Source organism: Gossypium raimondii, chromosome 2, assembly GCF_025698545.1.
Source record: "Gossypium raimondii isolate GPD5lz chromosome 2, ASM2569854v1, whole genome shotgun sequence".
NCBI lineage: Eukaryota > Viridiplantae > Streptophyta > Magnoliopsida > Malvales > Malvaceae > Gossypium > Gossypium raimondii.
In genome coordinates, this window is record NC_068566.1 from 39,943,424 (window position 1) to 39,967,334 (window position 23,911).

Below are 23,911 nucleotides of genomic sequence, written 5' to 3' on the forward strand. Positions count from 1 at the left end.
GTGATGTTCTTCGATGATTACAGTTCAATTCGTAAATGAACCATCAAAGACAGATTTTAATTCATCGGAAATTTCATGTTCTGAAGTGGAAATCAAATGAGCTAGAAGAGTTTCAGCATTACAAATTCGACGTGTTATAGTCTAATGGCAACTCGGTACATATAAAGCGCAACAAAAATGAAACATCTAAGCTGCCATACGTATATACATATAGTTTGATCTATTTCATCATGCTACCACGAAAGCACTGGATGTACCCGTGAAATGCTGAATCGATCCCATAAGCCGTTTTGCAGCACCAAAATGTCTTATTCTGTAAACTCCTAGTGAGGCAGATGGAGGGATTGTCCATTCGATGGTTGCTTGACTTCGGGGGCTTAGTTTCGAAGGTCTTGACCACTTAAACCGAAGGCAGAAATCGTCATCATCATAAGTTGGAACCCATGAATCCTTCCCTTGGAGTATCTCAACAAGAGCGAATGTACCTTCTGTCATAAGATCGTTCCTGGGGCAAGCTGACCAAAAGACCACAGTCACCGTGCTACCTCTCTTAAAAGTTGAGTTAGCCGGAACATCGGAGCTGACATCCCCGAAATTTACACCAGCAGGGGTAGAGTCCATTACAACAGGAGTGAGAAAGCTTATTTGTTTCTTTAGAAGATCAGGAGGTTGCGGGCCAGGTTCAACAGCTTGGCCTTTGATAAGAGCACTTGCGAGCTTCTGGAACTCCTGAATGTAGGCACTGAGTGTGTGCGGACCATACAGCGTGGAGGCACCCTAAGAAGCACAAAGAGCTTGTAAAAGAACTAGACAGATCATAAATATGAGATTACAAGTTCCAAACACAAATGAAATGGCAGTCACCATTGCAGATGCGCATGCAAGTGCATGTACGACCAAATTTATTTCTAGCACAAGCTTATGGTAAGTTCAAGTTCTAAAGCTGTCGAACCAAGCACCGAAGCTACCACAAGAGTAAAGAGAACAAAAATACAGCTATTCAATGCCAATTTATGCCTGGCACAAGCCATATCGGTTGTGAGTTCAAGATCTAAAGCTCTCCATCTAAGCAAACTTATAGAGAGTCAGAATAAAGCTGTGAATAGAAAATATAGTATAGTTGTTTTGTGTAGCCGATAATTGTTAACATTTGGGTTATTATCCACACAAGTATTGCTGATTTGGCACTGACCTCATATCTCTGAATCTGGTACTCCTCGAAGGTCGTAATGTACTGTGAATATGTATTGGTCAAACCAGCTATAACAACATGAGTGTTACTACCAAATTCTCCACTACCGCTGCTTGTAAGCATGGTTTTTACAGCATCTCGAAGCCGCCTTCCAGACATTGTCGTAAATTCTGCTTGAATCAAAATGGCGAGAATTCATCCTCATGTTTTAAAGTGAAAACAGAAGATACAAATGGGAAAAAGCTACTACCTCCAGGTACACTGAGAATGACTAGCTGTCCTATCCGAAAGATCTGTACTGGAAGTATTGAAGGCTGCCAAGATTATAAATCAAGCAAATGCATCATTAGTGAACTTATTCCAAGGGAAAAGGAATCACAAGCATCTTTTTAGACATAACAGAAGACAAAATGTCATCAGAGGAATCCACGAGTCAAATGATTCCAATCCTTCACCAGGCATCTAAGTAAAGCTCGTATTATGGCATATGACTTCCACATTATGAAGACTTGGATGGACTTGTATGTCCCCTATGAGATATTGTTGCAACTTACCGCCCAATCATATGGTTGCTTCATTTCACCAGTATCTAACAAGATGGGCTTTGGAGAATGACACTGTACTTGTTTTTTATCAGGAGTTTTGAGTAAGTTGCGCACAAGCCTCCAGAAAGGATTTCCCTGACATAACATTCCAACAACATTAATCCTACAAAGTAGGCAAACATATGCCACAGAAAACAGAAAAATATAGGTGCAGTCTTAAATTACCTTGTCATCTCCTTGCTTAAAATCGAATGCCCCAGGGCCATCAGTTGTTCCTGCTGCAAAAGCAAATCCCATTGCAGCGGGGCATGTTTTAACTACCTCAGAACCTCCTCCTTCTTTAGGAATTGTAACCTCAAGCTGGGAAAAGTCTACATATGAGTGGCGATAGTCAACCTTTCCTTTTAATTGCTCAGATGCTGTGTTAAACAGATCCACAGCTTTATTGAATTGTCTCTCTCCAATAATACGTGTACTTTCGAATTCATCAGGATAGCTGCCAAGTGAAGCATTTTAGTCTTCGGACACAATATATAGGTATGTCATGAGAAAGAAGTACAAAGCAGGAAGAGAAATCGTGATTACCCTGGTCCTCGGCCATAGCATAGTTCATTCTTTCCACCACAGGTACTATGATTGAAGTCACAAGGAACACCAGTGTCAATACAAAATGCTCCAAGTACATTGGGACTAACATCACCACAATTTGTTTGGCAAAATGCAGACACAAATCCTGGCTTGTCAGCCTGTCGAAGAGCACTCCTGACATGTCTAGCAGCACTCGAAACCCTGGTTGCAGGTTTACCAGGAGAAGACTGGAAGGATGAAGCAAGCTCCAGCAACTCATGGTCTACATAAAAAAGACATTAAAGGAAATATTGCACGGACCCAGGCAGCACATCAAGAAGTTCAAGCTACATATTATGGATCGGATGAATAATTTCTGTTGCAGATTAAAGATGATATCTAGTACTGATTGTATTTTTCCATTGCTCTTTCTACATATTTTTCAAATTAATGCACAATTACTGGAATGGAAAGATAAAAACTTACGATTATTATGAATACTAGAAATGATGCTCGAAACTCTTCGAGGTATTTCATCAGTACCCAATTCATCACTTTTAGCACTGTTCTGCTCAAACCAATCTTCCATAAATCGTGCTGCTGCACCCTTGTTATCGCCACTGATCAGAGAGTTTGTACGACTCATTGATGTTCCATGAGTTGCAAACCAGTTGAAGCTACCCACTGGGCCCCATTGGTCATCTACAAACTTTAAAAGGGTCATTTCTTTATCAACATTGTACTTATATTTGCTCCTCTCTGATGCAGGGTTATTGAGATAGGCACTCGGACTACGGTTTACTCCGGCATCTAATAGCTCTCCTGTTCACAACCCATAATCTTTGAGCATAAATAAATGCATACGCCTCAGATACACAACACAAAGTGGAAATCACAGCAAGATAAAGCCAAATAGGTACAAAAACTAGTGTATACAACATTTCAGAAAACTTCAACTTGCGAATAGAGATCACCAGAATCAAAGAAGATTATCCAGTCACATTATTTCTGCTAAACAATATCGACATCTAAAAACACGAACAGGATAGTAGCAACTGCATATTTCATGTTCCTTACCCTTGTTCACGAAAATTGATCCAGGTTGGAGATTTTCATGAGCTTGTACAATACTTTTCTCGATGCCATCTACCAGGGCATCAAATGACTGACGAACAAATCCAAGAGATGTAACAATATACACCACATATTGGAGATAACCACCAGGACCTGCGTGGGTGTGAATACCACTGATAGCAACATTCTGTTCAGTATATAAGTTCCCATACCTGCAGGTATAAGTAGCAGCTAAATTACGGTAGACATGTCAAAGGTTAAAATATAAACACTATATGCATATCAAACTAAAATCCATTTGAATTTCATCTACTTCAAAAGCTTTGGTGTCTGTGGTTCGGTCTTACTCCATGTTGATGCAACATTGTTCTAAAACCAAAAAGGTTAGACAAAAAGATAATAGCATAAACTTCAACCAGGATTGTACTTTAATATGGTTAAAAAAAGAGAAGCTGATCTTCAGGCCTAACTTGCGGTGATAAAAATTACCTTGCTTTCAATCTCTCAAGAACCTTTATAGTCACTAGTTGTGAAGCCATGCAAGCATCGAGATTAACAAAAACTACTCGTTTCCCTTGTGGCTCTGCCACGATAAATGACCGAGCTCGCAGCCTAAAGTGAATCCCCGAAGCAATTTGTTCTGTGTTAGCATATCCCATCATATTAACGTCGGCTGCTGGCCCAGTAATGTCGTAGCTTCCCATCCCAATTAAATAGTTGGAATCTGAAAGCACAGTTTTACTATATTGCAGCACAAGTACCAAAGATATCCATAACCACATGGTTTTCAAAGGAATTCGAAAATGGCAGCCAATAGAAGCAAGTAACTCCATCATGAACCCAACAAGTACACCAAGCAGCACTTCTTATCTCCTTCTCATTTCCCTTCATCAAATACAATAATAACATGTCAAGGCTTTATTTGGCAAAAGAAAAAACAAACAAACAAACAAACATTAATCCAAAATTTCTCATAAATTTAGCTTCAAAGAGTAAGTGAACTGTTAACATTAGTATAATCACATACATAAAACCAAAAAATGTTCCATCAATCAAACTCGAGACACCATAAAGGAAAAAATATATAGCAACAAGTTGTATGATCTCAAAACGGTTTTAAGCTTTTAACCTAAGATTTTACCCCCTCTTCCTATTTCTTTTAATTCAAAATATATGAACTTGCCATTATATCTGTTAGAGCATCATGCAGATAACACGAGAGTATTATCTGCTTTGGGTGCCGCTGAAGAGCTGATAACTCTCAAGGTTTCATTCCCAGTTCTGAAAAAGCCTAGAGGGCACCTCAAGTCGCTGAAGGGCAAGAACCATGGCTGCAGAAGAGTGAGAGCCCCAGGTGGTTTGAACCCAAGGTGCCACACAATGCGCTCTCACTCTTCAGCACCTATAATTCCCGCTCTTTAGCGACTTAAGAGGCGCCCTTAGGCTCTCTTTAAAGCCAGGGACAGAACCTTAAGGGTGTGTAGGTTCTTAGCAACATCCAAAGAGGATGCCTTCGCGTTATCAAGCATGATGCTCTAAATATCAAAAGCCAGTATCAAACCTAAAACTAAAGCAAAGTAAAAAGTTCAAAAGTAACCCCCCTGACAGTGAAAACTATCTCATCATTTAAGTAATCATTTCGATCAATAAAATCAAACCCTATATAACTAAATTACCTAATTCAGTTTTTTTTTCTAAAAATAATTATCCGTTCTCGAACTTAGCAGGTTCAGTAAGCAACAATCAATTCGAAGTAAGTCAAGAATCAAGAACACCTTCCATGAACCTCATTAAAACAACTTCCGAAGAAAACCCATTGAAAAACTGGAATTCGTGATCACTCTTTTTTAGTGCAAGAATCAAGAAGTTCCAAATGATTAAACAATACCCAGAATTAAAAGAGGGGGAGACTATACCTTTCTATCAAAGAAAAGATTTATCTGAGCTTGCTTTGATAGTTTGTGAGTAAAGATAAAGGGAAAAATAAAAGGTGTTGGGGAGGCAAAGATTCTAAAAGAGAAGTCAAACTAAGGAAAGTTAAACTGGTTGCTTTGAAGGGAAGATAGAGGTGATGCTATTGTTTTGTTTTGTTGCATCTTTGCTACTTTTCAAGGTCTGATGGCTTCTTGGAATTTAGTTTCGGACAGTGTTCAGGTGCATGCCCAATGTTTAATTGGCTAATTTAAGACATTAGATTTTTTTTATTGATGAAATAGTCACACAATTATATTTTTTTGTCACTTAATTATGAAAATTTATAAAATGGTCATCTAACTATTTGTAATTTAACCTTATTTTTTATATTTTTTAATTATAAATTTTAATATATTTTAATGCTATAGAAATTTGACATTTTCAGCTATCCTATGTTTGAACAAAATTTATTAAAGGAAAGGAAAAGAAAAGATATATATATTTTGAGTAGTTAAAATTAATAAAGAAGAGGAAATGGAAGTAATTTTAATATTTTTTGTTTGAGTAAACCATGGAAAAGAAAGGATTTATTCTGAAACAAATTTTCAATTTTATCTTTTGTATAAATAACAATAACATAAGGTATGGTATGGTGGTTGTTTATCTCAATTTCTTAAAATGTGTTTGGATGAACGATTGGGTGCAATGTAGGCCCGACTCTGTCCAAAAAATGAGTCTAAAATTTTGTCAAGCTTAAACCAAATAAAAATACTAAAACCCGAACCCGACTGTATTAATTTTTTATATTATTATTTTTATATAATTTTTTTAAAAATATATAATACATCAAAAATACTAAAAATATTAAAATAAATGTTTCCCAACAAATTGAAAATATATTTAAAAATATATATGTATACTTAAATAACACTAAGATAAGTGCAACTTAATAAGCAAATACTTCTAAAATAGTAACAAAATTAACAATAAAACAAGAGTTATACAATATCCAAATAATAACAACAAAATAGTCACAACATAATACTGAAATGGTAACAAAATAGTGAAAAAACAACAACAATAAGAAAATAACAACAAAACAGTAAAAACCAACAAAAAAACATCAATTTTTTTTGCATATTTGGGTCAGGTCGAGCAAAACTCGAGGCAAAAAAAGCCTTACCTAAGGCCCGATCTATTTTTTAAACGGGATTTATTTTTTGCCCAAACTTATTTTTCGGACCTATATTTTTACCCAAACCCTCCCATTTTTAGGGCGAGCCTTCAGGCCAGATCGAGTGGCCCAACCCATGGACAGGCCTAGCGCGGTGCGATGCGTTTAGCTTACTTTTTGTCTCACGCTACAATATTTAATCTCACCACCACAATTGTTTTTATACGAACCGCAGTTAAATGTACCGTCTATCCAAACTCACCCTTAATCATAAGGTTGAGGATTGATTCTCGTTCATGGGAATGAAACATATTTCATTGGTAACCGTTTATCTTCTCGAAAAGCATCCTTGGCAAACTTATTAGTTAATGTTAAAATTACGAATTTCTTTTCCTTTTACCCAAAATATAAAAAAGATAAGAGAAATTTGTTTCCCTCCCTTACTAAAAGTAAATTATCCAAATGAGAGAAATATAATTTCTTTTCCCTTATTTTATTTAACTTTCTTTAGATTTTTTTCCAATCCAAACATTGCGTAAAATTTGGAACAATGGATTTATTTCCATTTTGAAAAGAAACATTTAAAACATTTTTTGAAGTTTCTTTTGTTTTTACACAAAGTTTTATATAATATGGAGATAAATGAATGTGATCAAGTCTTGGTACGTAAACAAGGGTTTCAACTTTTGACCCCGTGATTCAATTTTAGTTTTAGTCCCTTTTAAGTTTAATTAATTTCCATTTAATTACTTTAGCCCCTTTGTTCGGTAGATAAATTGTATTTTTATCCATCTAACCATTTATAATTAAATTTAAGTTGTTCTAATAGAAAACTTTTAGTTTCGACTCTGGTTTTAAAAATTTTATCTTAACCCCCAACAATTTTTTTTTTACTTCAGTTCTGAGTTTTCAATTAACATCAATCAAGTTTGATTCGTAAACAATCAGTATTCACTTAAACCACAAAATGGTACCTAAGCTATACAAATTTTCTCAACTTAGCACCTATTTATTTTTTGTCACAAGTGGTACCTAAGTTATACTCCGTTACCCAAAGTGGTACCTAAACTATGTTACCCAACTACCTCAACCGTTAAAAATAATCTCTTAGCTAATTATTTTGTGATACATGACAATTTTTAACTTAAAAAATAACAAAGTTGAATATTATTTACTTTTATGAGCATATTCATTTATTTTATTCTACACCTAAGAGCTATAGTGACGAAAAATTCAAGAACTGCTCAAAAACTAATTCAACTCTAGTTTTTAATGATAAAATCCAAATTTCAAAGGGTGTTTTTCTGATTTGAAACCTTGATTTCAATTACATTCTCATCTTGATTCAAATCCTATGTATTATTTTTTAAAAATAACTTTTCTATTATATATATATATATATTGCATAAAATAATTAATGTTGGGTGAATATCTATAATTGAAAAACCCCAAATAAGCATAAAATCCAAATACTGAGAAGAAGTTGAGTAAAAAAATGGTAAGAGGATTGCATAGAAAAGTTATCTAACAAAATTTTTAAATGTGCATTAAAAGAGAAGAAAGAATTAAGGGAGGAGAGAGTGTAGACTTTTTGAAAAGTTTAAATATAATATAATATAATATAATATAATATAATTCTATTCTTTTAATTTGAAAGAGTCATGTGTCACAAAATGATTGGTTAAGAAAATTTTTAAAGAATGAGATAATTTGGGTAATGGAGTATTGCTTAGGTACCTACTGTAATAAAAAAAGTTTAAGTATCATTTTGTAATTTAAGCTTATAAATAAAATCAATCTAATGTTATGAACAATAAAAGTATTATGGAAGCCCCTGTACTAAGAGGTGAGTTGCATTTTGCCCCATCTACTAAAAAAATAAACAAATTAGACCTTGTACGTTAGAAAAGAGTGCAAATTAACCATTTCGTTAAAAATTTCATCCATATGTGCTGTTAAGTGATGATTTGACTTTTTCAATTTTTTTATATAAGTGACATAGAATTGAAGGATGAGTAGGATTGAATAAAAGTACTATGGAAGTCCTTGTATTAGGAGTATACATTTTACTCTTCTACTAAAAAATGGGCATATTAGCCTCTCTACATTAAATCAAAGAGCAAATTGGTTTATGATGATGTGGCACACCATGGGTCGGGTTCGGGCTGGGCCTAAGCATGACGTTAACATACTTTATGCTTACTCAAGTCCGGCCCGACTCAAAATCTGGGTCTACAATTTTGCTCAAACCCGTCTATATTTGCAAAAGATAACTAACCCAAGTCCATTTTAAGTCCGTCCATATTATTTTTAATTTTTTTAAAATATTTATTTTATTTTATTTTAATATTTAATAAATTTATACATTTTTTATTTATTGAAATTATTTTTAAGGTGATCTTAACATTATTTTAATGTTTACATTAGAGTAATATTATGTATTTAGTATAGGTTTATTTTTTTTAATGTGTTCTAAATTACATAATATATAAAAATAACATAATATAAAATATTATAAACTTAAAATGAGTCAGGCCGGGCCAAAGCCTTGAATGTTCAAGCCCGATTAACCCAGCCTATATTTTAAACAAGCCTAATTTATTGTTCAAATTTATTTTTCGAACCTAATATTTTTACCTAAACATTCCAACCAAACTATCACAATTGATTAATAAAATATACAGTTTTCTTTGTTCTCCCATTTCTCTTTTTTTTTATTATTATTATTTTATAATATGTAACCAGTACGATACTCTGATAAAATTTCTCTAAAAAAATTATCGTCTGAAAACCCGTGGCACAGAGCAAAAATTCCTTTTCATCTTCCTTACCATTAGCCCACAACATAGCCATTTGAAAATTTCCGTGAAAGAAAAACTAGCCGTTCTTAGAAGGATTTAAACTTAAATCTCCCTATTTTCAAGGTCTTTAAACCACTCAAAAGACAATTGACAATTTATGTCAAAAAAATTATAAAACCAAGTTTCATCGGAGAGAATAAAGACAGCCAAAAATCACAAGTAGAGGAATTTGGTACAATGTGAATGGTCTGGGTGTAGGCGATTATTATTACCTTTTAGTTTGGTAGCATTGTATCGCAAAAATTTTGATTGTTTTATAAATGATTATTACTATGGATTTATAAATATTATTGATACATGTACGGATGGGGTGAAATTGATTAAATTCCATTCACCGAAGCTGTCAATTTTCAAGATTGGGAAATCAGCAAACTTGCGACGACTTTTTGGATGGGATCCACACATTTTTGGGTTGAGATGTCTCATGGCGTTTGATGATCTATCTCTTACATTCGAAACTCACTTTGAATCACTCAATTTCGAGTCTGAGAGATCAAGTTATGACCGTTTTAATAAAGATTGCGTGAGCAGAATTTTTGGACGTGAAAAAATGAATGTTTATTATGATCGGAGCATTATTGATCAATCATGATAAAAAAATGAATGATTAGATTTTAAATTGAATTTCATGCTTGAGATGGTTGTTATGAAAAAAAAGTTAGTACTTTCCTCCTTTTGTTTGTTTGAATAATCTCATTATAGATTTTGATTATATCTGTTTTTTTATTGACACAATGTTTAGAACTACCCATAATCCCTTCCCAACCCAAATATAGGAGGATAATACACTTCTGCGCACTCGAACCCACGTCCTCCTACATTGGCAACATTACCCATGCCAATCGAGCTAAGACTTAATCGACTAATGTTAGTACGTTCTTGCATCATGCCAGATTTCGATGTTTGACATGTGAATTTTATCCATGCAATTTATTTGAATTTGTTGCGATTTTACCATATTTGCCAAATATGGTTGCACACCTTTAGTCACATAAAATCTTGTGGTAGATTGGAATTTGAATTCTTTAATTTATCGGTTGATATATATTAGAATTCTATCATACTATCTATGATAATTGTGGCAAGTCTTACATGAGAAATTGCATTGATTGCGATCATCTGTCATGATCTTCCTTCGTCATCATCCCCATGAAGGGTTGAAAGAAAAATATTTGATTGTGAAAGATCCTCTTGAATTGTGGAATAATTGAAAAGAAATATATGACTATTGGAATATGATAATTCTATCTAAAACTCATGACGATTGGGTGCACTTGAAGTTGCAAGATTTTAAAATTGTGAGTGAACATAACTCCACAGTATTTAGGACAAATTCTTTATTAAAATTATGTGGGGAGAATATTACTAATGAAAACTTATTAGAGAACTTTTTTTTTTTTACTTTCCATGCTTCAAATGTGCTTCTACAGTAGTAATACTAATGAAAAAAAAGTTCAAAGAAATATTCTAAATTAATATCATTTTTAATTGTGATTGAACAAAATAATGAGCTATTAATGGAAATCACAAAGCCCGTCCTATTAGATCTACTCCATTCCCTGAAGTGAATGCAACAATACATGATAAATATGAAATATGTAAAATGACTGTGGATATGAATCTGATAGGTGGAACTATAATAATTGTCAAGGAGGTGGCCATAATAATTCTTTTCACCACCAAAAGTAAAAAATGAAGATAAACAAGAGAAGAACAAGAATTCCCAAGAGAATCCTTCAATGAGTGGAGATAACATATGTATCGATGTGGTATGAAAGACTACTAGTCGCGTACCTTTCGTGCACCTAAACATTTAGTTAAACATTATCAAGATTCCATCAAATGGAATAGAGACAATGCAAAATCGAATAATAAGAATAATGTTGAATCAAATTTGGCATACCATATTGATAATCATGTTGAATCTAAATAGTAAAGGGATATTGACATTGTCTTTATGATGTTGATCATTTTAAATGCTAACATGTCAATTTTAGGATTTCTATAATCCATGTTGAGGAATTTTGTTATTCAATAATAAAACTCTATGATTTGATTTTAATATTTGTATGCAATCTTATGGTCATATTTGTATGTACTTTGTTAAGATAAAATTTCTTGAAGTATGAATCAGATCTTTTTGTGGATTGCAACACTAATTACTTGATTCTTGAATATCTTACTAGTAATAATTTTTCTCACCACTAGAAGAGAAAAGATAGAGATAAATAAGAGAACAACAATAGTTCTCAATATAACCCTTAAAAGAAGTGAGATAACTTATGTGTTCAATGTATGAAAAGTCATTGGTTATATACTTGTTGTACACTGAATATTTTATTATTCAAATAATATTCCTTAAAGGAAGGAAACATATATCTCATAAATGATACAACAATGCATGCTATTCTTAGGGATAAAAAACATGTTTCTTGTTTGGTAATGAAACAAATTAATCTTTGGTGGTATATAATTAATTTAAGGCTCCGAAGAGCTAATATATTATTACCCTATGTTCAATGTAGCAATAAAACATGTTAAACTTTCATAGTACAAATTTAATTAAAGGCTTCAAAGAGCTAACATATTGTTATTCAGAGAAACAAAGTAATAATTAACACATTATGTTCTAGTTGGTCTTAAAAGAAATTATTATGTTTTAAAAATATATACGTTATAACGAATACCATATTGAGACGGTGGATAAGAAGACAATTAGTTTCAATATATTAAATCTATTATCTTAGGTAATAATTTTGTATTGGAAAGTTTTCCTTTAGTTTGTACTACGCATATATTAGTATGGTTAAATCACATGCATAATAAACCACAATTTTACTAGTCTAAATATATCAATTAATTGACATGATCAGTTAGACCATCCCGATCAATAATGATGCAACAAGATGGGAATTTAAATGGATATTTTTTAAAGAACTTCAAGATTCTTCATTTTGCAAGTGTTGCTTGTTCTCAAAGAAAATGATTTATTAGAACCTAACTAACAAAAGTTGAGATTGAATTTCTTGCATTTCTGAAAGAAATATGGGTCCATTTATCTATCAAGTGAATATTTTGAAATGACTTTAGTATATACATCTACAAGATAGTCACATGTGAGTTACCAACTCACAACCTGTCATTTGCAAGGTTAGTACTTTAATTATTAGTGTAAGAACAAAACTTTCAAATTATGCAATTGAGACAATTTTTGCTAATGTTTGCGAGTTTATCGCTCAGGCTTTCAATGATTATTGTATGTTAGATTGTCAATGCTAGTAACTATCACAAAAGCCTATTGTTTATACGTATAAAATGATTTAGCATAATTAATATTTAAATGTGATTGTGCCTCAACATACTTACACCGAGTAGAGAAAATTACAAAAAAAGAAGAAGTGAAGTGCGATGTTATGCAATTGCCATAGGTTTAGTTGTAAAATTTATGTGTTTCAGTGGAACACAAAGTATTCTAAGGATCGAACCAAAATGAGATTAGGTGATACAAAGAATTAACAAAGAAAACACATACAAATTAATGAGTCCAGCTAGCTAATATCCAAAAAGCATAGTACAACAAACCATGAAATTGTTGGATTAAACTAATTTATCAACTAAGGACTGAATTGCAACAAGATCAAAATTACAATTAAAATAATTAGAAAAAATGTAGTATTTGATTAATGTCTATGTTAATAACTAATTCTCGGATTAGGGAGCTAAATTGATTAAATCTCTAATAGTTTAATTTTACCTCTCGGTCACTAACTTAACCAATTAAACAATTTAGTCCAATTAATCTCTCAATATCACTTAGATTAAATAGGAACAATTGAATATTTACTTGACAAGGTCTCCTCTCGGTCTCACTTATCTAATTATTCACCTATAGTCGTCAATTCTTGGTTTCTACATTTATTCAATTTATCCCAAATCCTCTCAATTTAGTCCCTAATCAATTAATCAACTACAATAAAAAATTAGTTCATGCCCATATTCAACAAAAAAAACCCATTCATTTTCATGTTAATTTAAATATTTAAGTCACACAAAAATAGTAGACTTTAGAAATGCTTAGAAATCACGATGAAATCTTCGATTTGATTGTTGAAATAAAGTTTAAACATGAAATCCACAACCTTGATTACTCGATTGGATTGAGAAATAACTAAAAATCTACTTAAGTTTGATGCAAAAATCAAAAGATACAAAAAGGTTTTCATACCTTTGAGTGCAAAAAGAAAAGTATAGAAAATTATATCTAAATCAAGTAGAAGCTAAACCCTAAAAATTACTCTAATGAAAAAGCTCTCCTTAAAACATTTCTCAAAGTAACTTAAATAGTCTAACATGTGTTAACCTGAAATAGACAAAAATTCCCCTATTTAACACCTGACTTACGCTTGAATGATTGAGAATTGCATTTGCAAACTTTGCATCGTCACTGTAACACCCTAAACCCGGCCTAGACATTATGGCTGAATCTGGGAGTGTTACGAAAAAGAGTTTTGAAGTCGATGATACTTCGATTAAACAATGTTTAGTTAATTGATAAAATGTCCAAGTTTTATAAAACATATTCATTTATATATATTACTGAAACCATTTGTTCTTTAAAGTTAACTGATTAATTCGCAGCGAAAGTTTGAAAATCGTTTAAAACAAAATCACACTCGTGTTTTCAAAAATTAACCTTTGTTAGTGTAAAATCGGTATTTTGTCGAATCATCGTAGTTTAGAAATCATAACGCAATCAAACCCCAAAAAAATCAAACCAAACAATCAAAAAAGTCCGAAGAGTCCAAAAATTAGAAACTCTCACGAAAACCAAAAATTTCAGTAAAATCGTATTTATAATAATAATGAAAAAAATTTCATCAAGTGGTAACCACTGAGCCTCCATCTTACAGACCCGCCTATGTCTGTTGATTACCTGAATAGAACAGACAAACAAATGTGAGTTTTCGTAAACTGAGTGTGTAACCCAACAGAGATAGTCATGCAACATACATAGAATTTCATATACAGTCAGAAACATATTCGGACCTAAGTTCATAACAGAAGCAGATATCAGAATCAGATAACAGATCAGACGTATATAATCCTACCACCATCCTCTACACACCATCTCTGTCTATCCCATCACATCATGTGCGGTTAAAAACACCCAGCCAACCCTACACACCATATTGTGTAAATGCGACACATAACAGATAATATGCAGTCAAGCTGCCAATATATAGGCGAGAGGTTGCCGTACAGATCACTTCATCCACATATACAAATCCCACCCCAAACACAGATATATAATACAGATGCAAAAATAACAGAATAAACATGCTTAACATGCTCGTATACAGATAAATACATACTTAATAGTACAGTCAGACATACATATCAGTTTTCTACTTAGATCAGATTACTAGAGTATCAGGTCACATTAATTAGGGTTTGGTTAGCCCTTACCGATCCTATGGTAGGCCTACAGTTGACTGGAACGACTCGTGTAACCCTAGGGAAGTTTTCAAAATTTTGGGCCCATAAGCCTAGATTGGCCTTGCCCGTATGGCCCACATGACCATACCATCGTTGACATATGACCGTGTCTCGCGTACGGCCACACCTATGACATCCATATGGCCGGGTCTCGCACACGGCTAAGCACATGCCCATGTGGCATCGACAATGCCCTTTTTCAGCTTTCGTCGAACTTCGATTTTTCATGTTTAGGGTACACACCTGGTTCATTTTTGATGCTGCAGCAATCCTGAGCCCTCCAAAACCAAAGAAATAGCATCCCATTGAAAAATTAGTAACCAATCTACGAATCGAAAACATAACCCGAAATAACGCACATAACTTACCGTAGACAAGAACAGATACTAACGCGGTTTAGACCGTCGGAGCAAAACCCCCTTCTCCACAGCCTTCTCCTACACAAAATTTCTTAGAAATCAGATCCCCTATCTACATCACTATGCTACTACAAAAAGAATAAATCAACAACTTACCTAAATCACATAAAAATGCTAAGTTCTAGAGTGCAACGTGAAGAACAAAAGATGTAAACAGATTTGAAAGGGAAGGAAAACGAGAGAAAGAATCAAAGGTGTAGAGAATGAGAACAAGAAGGAAATGTCAGAAAGAATGGAAAAACTGATGTCAAAATTTTTCATTGGGATGAGACAGAAAAGAAAGAAAAAACAAAAACAAAAATAAAATAAAATAAAAATAAACCAAAATCCGTTAAATTAAGGCATGATCTCCTATCAACTGAATCTCAACTTCCCACTCTCTCATCCACTTATACAGGCTTCCAAACCCATCCAAACTCTCTCAGTCAACTGAAGGAAAAATTATCACCCACGCTCATGCAGGGATTCAAGCACAAGACCTCTAGCAAGCTAACTCCTTACCATTCGGCTTCAAAATTTACCTAATCCGAACAGATGAGGATACTGTTGACGCATCAAATCCTCAGGTTCCCACGTGGCTTCCATAGTGCCATGATTTTGCCACAGAACCTTAACCAACGGAATGGACTTCCTCCTCAGAACCTTAATATCTCGATCCAAAATATGAACCGGTTCTACCTTAAAAGTCAAGTCCGGTCTAACCTCAATCTCCTCAACAGAGATAACGTAAAATGGATTAGATCGATACCACTTCAACATCGAGATGTGAAACACATCATAGATACGGTCCAACTCTAGATATAGCTCTAACTTATAAGCAACCGGTCCCACACACTTCAGAATTCGATACGACCCAATAAAATAGGGCTCAACTTGTCCTTACGACCGAACCGTCGAGCCTTCTTCCATAGAGATACCTTAAAGAATACGAAGTCACCCATAGAGTACTCGATATCCCTCATTTTCAGATCTGCATAAGACTTCTGTCTATCAAAAGCCGCCTTTAGACGATCCCGAATCAGTTTAACCTTATCTTTAGTATCGAAAACCAACTTAGGATCCAAAACCCGTCACTCACCCAACTCAGTCTAACGTAGCGGAGTATGACACTTATGACCATACAGAGCCTCGTAAGGTGTCATCTGGATGCTAGACTGGAAAATATTGTTGTAGGCGAACTCAGCTAACGGTAGAAAATCCTCTCAACTACCTCGAAAATCAATCACACAGCTCCAAAGCATATCCTCCAGTATCTGAATCACCCTATCAGATTGACTATCGGTCTGAGGATGGAATGCAGTAAAGGCCGTGCAGACCGGAATAAAATGGGCAGACTTGGTCAATCGATCCACGATGACCCACACAGAATCCTTCTTGGTGAGTGTTAAAGGTAACCCACTAACAAAGTCCATCGACACACGTTTCCATTTCTATAAGGGAATCTTAACAGATTGGAGCAAACCCGAAGGTAACTGGTCCTCAGCTTTAACCTGTTGGCACGTCAGACAACGAGCAACAAAATTCATTACCTCTTGTTTCAAACTTGGCCACCAGTATAGTTCACAGAGATTCCGATACATCTTACTACCACCGGGATGCATAGCATAAAGGTTACTATACGCTTCCCTCAAAATTGACCGCCTTAGATCAGAATCATTCAATACACAACCTGACCTCAAAAACACAGAACTCCATCCTTATTTAGTCCAAAATCAGAAGTACTGCCACTCTCAACCTGACGAAATAGCAGTCTCAGAGACTCATCCTCTAATTATTTTTCCCAAACAAACTAAGACAAGTGAACATCACTCTTAAATCAGTCATCGCTCTACGACTAAGAGCATCGGCCACCACATTGCCCTTATCGAGATGATACCCTATCGTACAGTCATAATCTTTGAGCAACTCAATTCATCGATACTGCCTAAGATTCAACTCCTTTTAAGTAAGGAGATACTTGAAGCTCTTGTGATTGGTGTAGATGATACACATCTCACCATACAGATAGTGCCTCTAGATCTTTAATACAAACACCACAAAGGCTAACTTGAGATCGTGCATCGGATAATTCCCCTTGTGTAAATTAAGCTGATGGGACGCATAAGCCACAATCTTACCATCTTGCATTAGTATACATCCCAAACTGACTTGCGACACATCACTGTAAACCACAAACTCTTTACCAGATTCTCGAAGCTCTATTGTTGTACATCAATCCAGACGAAGGGAATATTCTTGCATAGAAGCTTAGTTAGAGGAGCTACAATCAGTGAGAACCCCTTAACAAACCTCCGATAGTAACCAGCAAGACCCAGAAAATTACAAATCTCAGATACGTTCTTAGGCTGTTTTCTATCAAGCACAGCCACAATCTTTTTAGGATCAATTCGGATCCCTTCGGTAGAAACCACATGCTCCATAAATGTTACCTCTCGCAACCAGAATTCACATTTGCTCAACTTAGCGTAGAGCTGTTTCTCTCAGAATATCTGAAGCACTACTCTAAGATGCTCATCATGCTCATTCTTAGTCTTAGAGTACACTAGAATATCGTTAATGAAGAATACGATGAACTAATCTAGATACGACTGAAAAACTCGATTCATAAGATCCATAAATACAGCCGAAGCATTCGTCAAACTAAAGGGCATAACTAAGAACTTACAGTTCCTATAACGAGTCCTAAATGTCATCTTACGAATATCAGCTTCCTTAACCATAAGCTGATGATACTCAGAATGGAGATCTACTTTTGAGAATACTGCATGTAACACCCCTAACTCGTATCCATCGCCAGAATAGGGTTATAGAGTATTACCGAAGTTCACAAATTAATTTACAGACATTTCATTTCATCAACCATTCATATTTATAACCAATCAAAATAAAAAAAATTAATGAGCAAATGTTGGCCAATTTAACTTATACATGCCATTATAACTAGAATCAAATCGTCCAAAATTACCGATAGTACCAATGGATAGTGTGATATATCTCTTACAAGCTTCCAACCCAATCGAGCTTCTGATAATCATTTCAATGCATCTAATAATTATACATATTACCAATAATAATTCAATTTCAATAATAAAACACATATTTATATAATATTCATCACCAAATAACATTCACTTTAATTAAAATTATACGAATATAATTCATATGAACTTACCAAGCTAAATTGCGTAAATAATATAATTTAGGAACATTTTGGTAATTTTCTATTTTCCTCAATTTCCACTCAATCTTGATCTAAATTAATATTTCATTCAATTTATTAATTTAAATAATAAAAAATTCATTTCATGCAATTTGGTCATTTTTGACATTTTACAAAATTACCCTTAAAATTGTACTTTTATTCAATTTAGTCCCTGAACCTAAAACATGCTAATTAGCCATTTTAATGAAAAATCATACTAGTTGAACAATCATATATTTTCCTCCTCCTCCTCTCCATTCCACATTCTTAATGTATATTACATGCTTAAATGTAACATTATCTATAATTTCACTATTTATTTATATGTTCATTCAAAGTCATCCACTTGAGTCATAGTTACTAAATTATTTATATCTTGAGCTACTGAAACTCTGAATTAAGATCTGCTAAATTTATATGAAGCTAAACTCACATATCTTCTTACCATAAATTTTTTAGAATTTATGGTTTATCCAATAAGTACAGTTTATTCTTTAAAGTCATCCCTGTTTTGTTGTTTGATAGTTTCGACCCTTCTTCACTAAAAATTAATTATCTCCTCGTACGAGATTCGGATGATGTTCCTGTTTGCTTTTATTAAAAATAGACTTATTAAAAATTTTAAAGATATAAATTCTAACCCACAATTATTTTTATACAATTTTTAATTGTTTTCCAAAGTCAGAATAAGGGAACCCGAATTCATTCTAACCTTGTCTCACAAAATTTATTATATCTCATGATTTAAAATTCCATTACTTACACCGTTTCTTCTATGAGAAACTAGACTCAATAATATTTAATTATATATTTTTTTAATCCTCTAATTTTATCTCCGCAATTTATGGTGATTTTTCAAATTTAACCTGCTGCTGCTGCTGCCCAAAACTATTTTAGTGCAATATGTTGATTACACTACACCAGAACAGGTTTTTAGCGGCATTTTTTTAGGCCTTTAGAGGCGCTTTTTAACACCACTAAAGGCATTTGCGGCGCTTGAAGAAGCGCCACAAAAATGCCGCTAACGACAATGTTGCTAACTTTTGCGGCGCTTAAAGAAAAAAATGCCGCTAAAGAACATGTTCTTTAGCGGCGCTAAGAAAATAAACGCCACTAAAGATAATATTCTTTAGCGGCGCTTAGGAAAAAACGCCGCTAAAGATCATGTTCTTTAGCGGCGCTTGGGAGAAAACGCCGCTAAAGATCATGTTCTTTAGCGGCGCTTAGGAGGAAAACGCCGCTAAAGATCATGTTCTTTAGCGGCGCTTAGGAAGAAAACGCCGCTAAAGATCATGTTCTTTAGCGGAGCGTGGTCAAAAACGCCGCTAAAAGTAGTGTTCTTTAGCTACGCTTATTTCACAAACGCCACTATTTAATATGACTTTTAGCTGCGCTTTTTTAAAAAACGCCACTAATTTTGGGATTTTTTTAAAATAAAATTTTCTGTTTTTTTAGCCCTCTTGCAACAACAAATCAAAAGCTACCAGATTTAAACTAACCAAAAATAATAAATTTATATAATATTTCAAATTAAATGACTAAAATAATATTAATTGATATAAATAAAAGTGAATTCATACTTTTCTTTACAAAAACGTTAAAAGTTAAAAGGATAAAAATATTTATGCAATATACACTATGACGGCGGAAGTTGCGACTGCTGAAACATCTTCATCATAATCTGAAGCTGCTGTTGAAGTTCGTCGTACTTTTTGCTCTGCTCTGCTTCTCTCGATGCCGCATCTTTTTGAAGTCGTAGCTGTAGTTCTTCATATTTCTTTTGAACCTCTGCTTCTATCTCTGCTTCTTTCGCTGCGACTTCTGCTTCTCTCGTTGTAGCCTCTGCTTCCCTCGCTGCCGCCTCTGCTTTAAGTTGTTGCTGAAGTCCTTCATATTTCCTTTGAACCTCAAATGTGGTCGCTTGCATCTGAGCCATCTGGTCTTTTAACCTCTGAACTTCAGCTTGAGATTGACTCCCCGAAGCCATGTATTGGTGCGAGCTGGATCCAAAATATTGGGTTAATGATAAAAGATCCTTGAAATTGAACCCGACCATACTTTTCAGGACCCAAAACTTCAGTAATAATCCGGTTATCAATGTCTTCAAGATGAACAGAACTATCACTAGAAGCAATCGCTTCGTACTCGCCTCTTTTTTCCTTTAGTTTTTCCTAATAAATAAATCACATAGTTAGGAACGCAATATATATTAAAAAAACAAATGCAATATAACAATAGTCGCATTACAAGCAATGAATTAAACCATTAGAAAATAAACACTATAAATAACTAAAACAAGTCAAATCGTATTAAGTAAACGTACTATAATTTCACCAGCTTCAGGAGTCATAGCAGATCCATCTTTCTTCTTATGTGTAATTTCAAAAAGTTGAAGGCGTCCAAATTTTTGACCGGACGACCGTTCCTACAATATAGTAGTAAAAATATTATTTAATAGAAAGTTATACATATTTGAGAATATTAAAAAATTAAAAATACCTCCGCCTCAGCTACTCATGCAAAACTTCTCGACCCGGCTGTGTGAGTGAATTTTTGTTGCTGCCGGCTGCTTTTTCCAACTCGTTCACGATCCTACGTTATAAAATTTTTAGTACGTAAATAGTAAATACTGTAAACAAAAATAATTACAATAGTTTGGAAGTACGTCGTACCTCACCTTTCTGAGAATGCCAAAATCTAACCGCATCTTCCCATTGGTACCTCAACATACCCGGCGGGACATTTTGCAATTTCTCATCGAGGGTTAATTTTGTCTTATAATAATTTTTCTTCAAAGTACTTTTATTGTCTCTCCATCTTTTTCCCAATGCCTTCTTTACATAAGCATCCGAGACCTCTAAAGTAAACCTCGCCTACAAAAAACACAAGTTAATAAAGTAAATATAAATGAAACTATTTCCCAAGCATTACAGATGACCTTAACATTTTGTTACCTTAATATTATCAAGGGCTTGGTTTTTGTTGCTATCGGGCATTTGACGCCATGACTCGTAGTTGATAGGCAACATATTCGCATTTCGTGCTAAAATGCCCATGTATCCTGCTAAAAGTCGAGCTTCTGATCCAACAGGCTGACCAAAACTGTTTCTGCATACCTTGACACACTCGAGTGGATCTAACTCGTATAACTCTCTAAGTAGCGTACGTCTTCGACCTCTGCGCGTCCCACCATTTTCAGCTACAAATGGTATATTATAATATAAGAATTTAAAAAATAAATCAATTATAAGTCAACACGCATGTAAATTAAATGTAAAATTACTTTGAACTTCCGTAAGATCCTCAGGTGCAATCGGAACATTCGAAGATCCAATTGCTTTGTCATTGTTCAAGACTATTTGTTTCATCGAGTTTGGATCATTTTGAACAATGCTTTCCTTATAATTTTTCTTCTAGGCATTTTATCGCAATACACATAAAATGTAATTAAACTTAATAACTAATTACAACAATAACAACACATATAAAATAGTTGAAATATATAATAAGACCAAGATTTAATACTAATGTAAGTTACATATAATTAAACAATCGTAAAATCTTACTACATCATTATTCAGTAAATATCTTCATCTCAGTATCCCGACGAACCCATTGAAATTGTGCACTAGTACTAGGGATAGTATCGTTTAAGTTTTGTTCTGGAAATAGCAAAGTTTCTGATCTGTCGTCGATGTTATCTCTACTTCCACTGCCCATGTCAAACAAGTCTCTAGGGATGTTACGAGTACAACGTACCAACCCTCATCGCTTGGATCTTTTGAGTAAAAAACTTGTTTGACTTGAGATGAGAATACATACGGCTCATCTATCAGTTGTTGTCCTGTGTGAATCAATCGGTCAAAGTTCACCATTGTAAAACCAAATTGATCTTGCTTGATTCCACGAGCTGTATTAACATCGGCCCAATCACCTTGAAATAAAACAACTTTCCATTTGTCGTAGTAATCCAACTCAATTATGTCAGTAAGATGTCTGAAATATTCCACATTTCCCTCGACAGGATTATTGTCCTTAGCACTAGCATAACTTGTAATTGCAGAATTAACAACTATTCCACAATTTTGCGTTCTCCTCAACCTCTCGCGATATTTTGTATGAAATCTAAATCCGTTGATGAGGAACGCACTATATCTTTTAAACACTCGATTTGGACCTTGGGAGAGCCATTTAACTTCGTCGTCTACGTTCTTCCCACTCCAAACCTATTGAATGGAAAGTAAACTGAGTAATTAAAAATGTTATGGAAAAACATTATTATTTGTAAGCGGAAGCTCCAACTGCATACCGTTTGGCTTAACCATTCATAAAAAGATTCTATAAACAACTTATTGATATCTCGATGTTGTGTTCTTCGGGAGCGCGAACGAGATCTCAATATTTGTTTGTACTCATTGTGTTAAAAAAATGTTCACTTTGTTAGAAGATAAATAATTATTAGTTTGATAAATATTTATCAAATTTGTAGAACTTACTTCCGTAAAGGTTCCAATGATTCGTGGTGAAACAGAACATATCGATGTGCTTGTACCCATGATAAATGATCTAATTCTGCAATTTCAACTTTGCCAATTGGTTCTCCAAAACTTTGGAACAAATAAGTATCGGCTAAGTTATGGTCCACGAGTCCAGCATTCCTATTTGGTCTGTTCAACCTTGTTTCAACATCTTCCAAATATCTTGAGCAGAAGGTCATACATTCCTCTGCCAAGTAGCCTTCAGCAATCGATCCTTCTGGATATCGCTTGTTGTGGCAGTAAGACATTAATTTGGATAGGAACCTAAACACAATATACAACATTATCAAAAGTTGTAACTAAAGGTATAGAGGTGAATGAAGGAAAATTTTAAAATTTTAATTAACACCTTTCTATGGGATACATCCATCGATAGAAAACGGGTCCGCCAAGAATTGCTTCGTGCGGGAGATGGATTATCAAGTGTACCATAATGGTGAAGAAGGAAGGTGGGAAGATTTTCTCCATGTTGTATAAAGTCAAAACAGCTCGATCCTGTACCTTCTGAAGTTCTTGAACATCCAAAACTTTGCCACAAATGGCTTTCATTATATTGGATAGTTCAATTATACAAGACGTCACCTTCTTAGACATAAAACATCGTAGAGCAACTGGAAGTAAATCTTGCATTAAGATGTGATAGTCATGTGATTTCAGCGAATATAATCTTCGATCTTTAACACTAACACATCGAGATATATTTGATGCATACGTATCTGGAACCTTTATATCCTTCAGCATCATGCAAAATAGTTCTTTCTCCGTCTTGGACATTGAGAAAATAGAAGGCGACAACCGATATTTCCCATTCGGAAGTGGATTGGGATGAAGATTAGGCCGAATTCCCATTTGGACTAAATCAAGTCGACTCTGAAGATTGTCTTTTGATTTTCCGTCGACATTCAAAATTGTACCCACAATGTTCTCGC

The 23,911-nt window shown here is 34.2% G+C and overlaps 2 protein-coding genes across 2 annotated transcripts; both read right to left on the reverse strand.

The window, feature by feature from the left end:
• Positions 1–32: 32 nt before the first annotated feature.
• Positions 33–5,505, reverse strand: LOC105788737 (neutral ceramidase 1). Its single transcript, XM_012615771.2, has 10 exons — positions 5,295–5,505; positions 3,868–4,263; positions 3,382–3,590; positions 2,791–3,126; positions 2,323–2,587; positions 1,963–2,233; positions 1,747–1,872; positions 1,443–1,506; positions 1,193–1,362; positions 33–777 (listed from the first exon to the last, which is right to left on the reverse strand). The coding sequence occupies exons 2-10, from the start codon at positions 4,212–4,214 to the stop codon at positions 229–231; spliced, it is 2,337 nt and encodes a 778-aa protein (XP_012471225.2). The 5' UTR covers positions 4,215–4,263; positions 5,295–5,505; the 3' UTR covers positions 33–228.
• Positions 5,506–15,752: 10,247 nt separating this feature from the next.
• Positions 15,753–17,662, reverse strand: LOC105789683 (uncharacterized). Its single transcript, XM_052622979.1, has 5 exons — positions 17,532–17,662; positions 16,772–16,916; positions 16,453–16,672; positions 16,160–16,275; positions 15,753–16,076 (listed from the first exon to the last, which is right to left on the reverse strand). Exons 1-5 carry the CDS (start codon positions 17,660–17,662, stop codon positions 15,753–15,755), a joined length of 936 nt encoding a protein of 311 aa, XP_052478939.1.
• Positions 17,663–23,911: the final 6,249 nt, after the last annotated feature.

Bases quoted from the DNA above. Each gene is read 5' to 3' on its own strand.
- LOC105789683 (XM_052622979.1), bottom strand. From the start codon at position 17,662: ATGGAGCATGTGGTTTCTACCGAAGGGATCCGAATTGATCCTAAAAAG. The intron at 16,276-16,452 runs GTAGTTGAGAGG...TCGATACTAAAG, and splicing joins CTGTGTGATTGATTTTCGAG to ATAAGGTTAAACTGATTCGG. The intron at 16,077-16,159 runs GTATCTCTATGG...CGAATTCTGAAG, and splicing joins GTGACTTCGTATTCTTTAAG to TGTGTGGGACCGGTTGCTTA.
- LOC105788737 (XM_012615771.2), bottom strand. From the start codon at position 4,214: ATGATGGAGTTACTTGCTTCTATTGGCTGCCATTTTCGAATTCCTTTG. The intron at 3,591-3,867 runs GTAATTTTTATC...TTATACCTGCAG, and splicing joins CTTGAGAGATTGAAAGCAAG to GTATGGGAACTTATATACTG. The intron at 3,127-3,381 runs GTAAGGAACATG...GGTTGTGAACAG, and splicing joins ATCAATTTTCGTGAACAAGG to GAGAGCTATTAGATGCCGGA.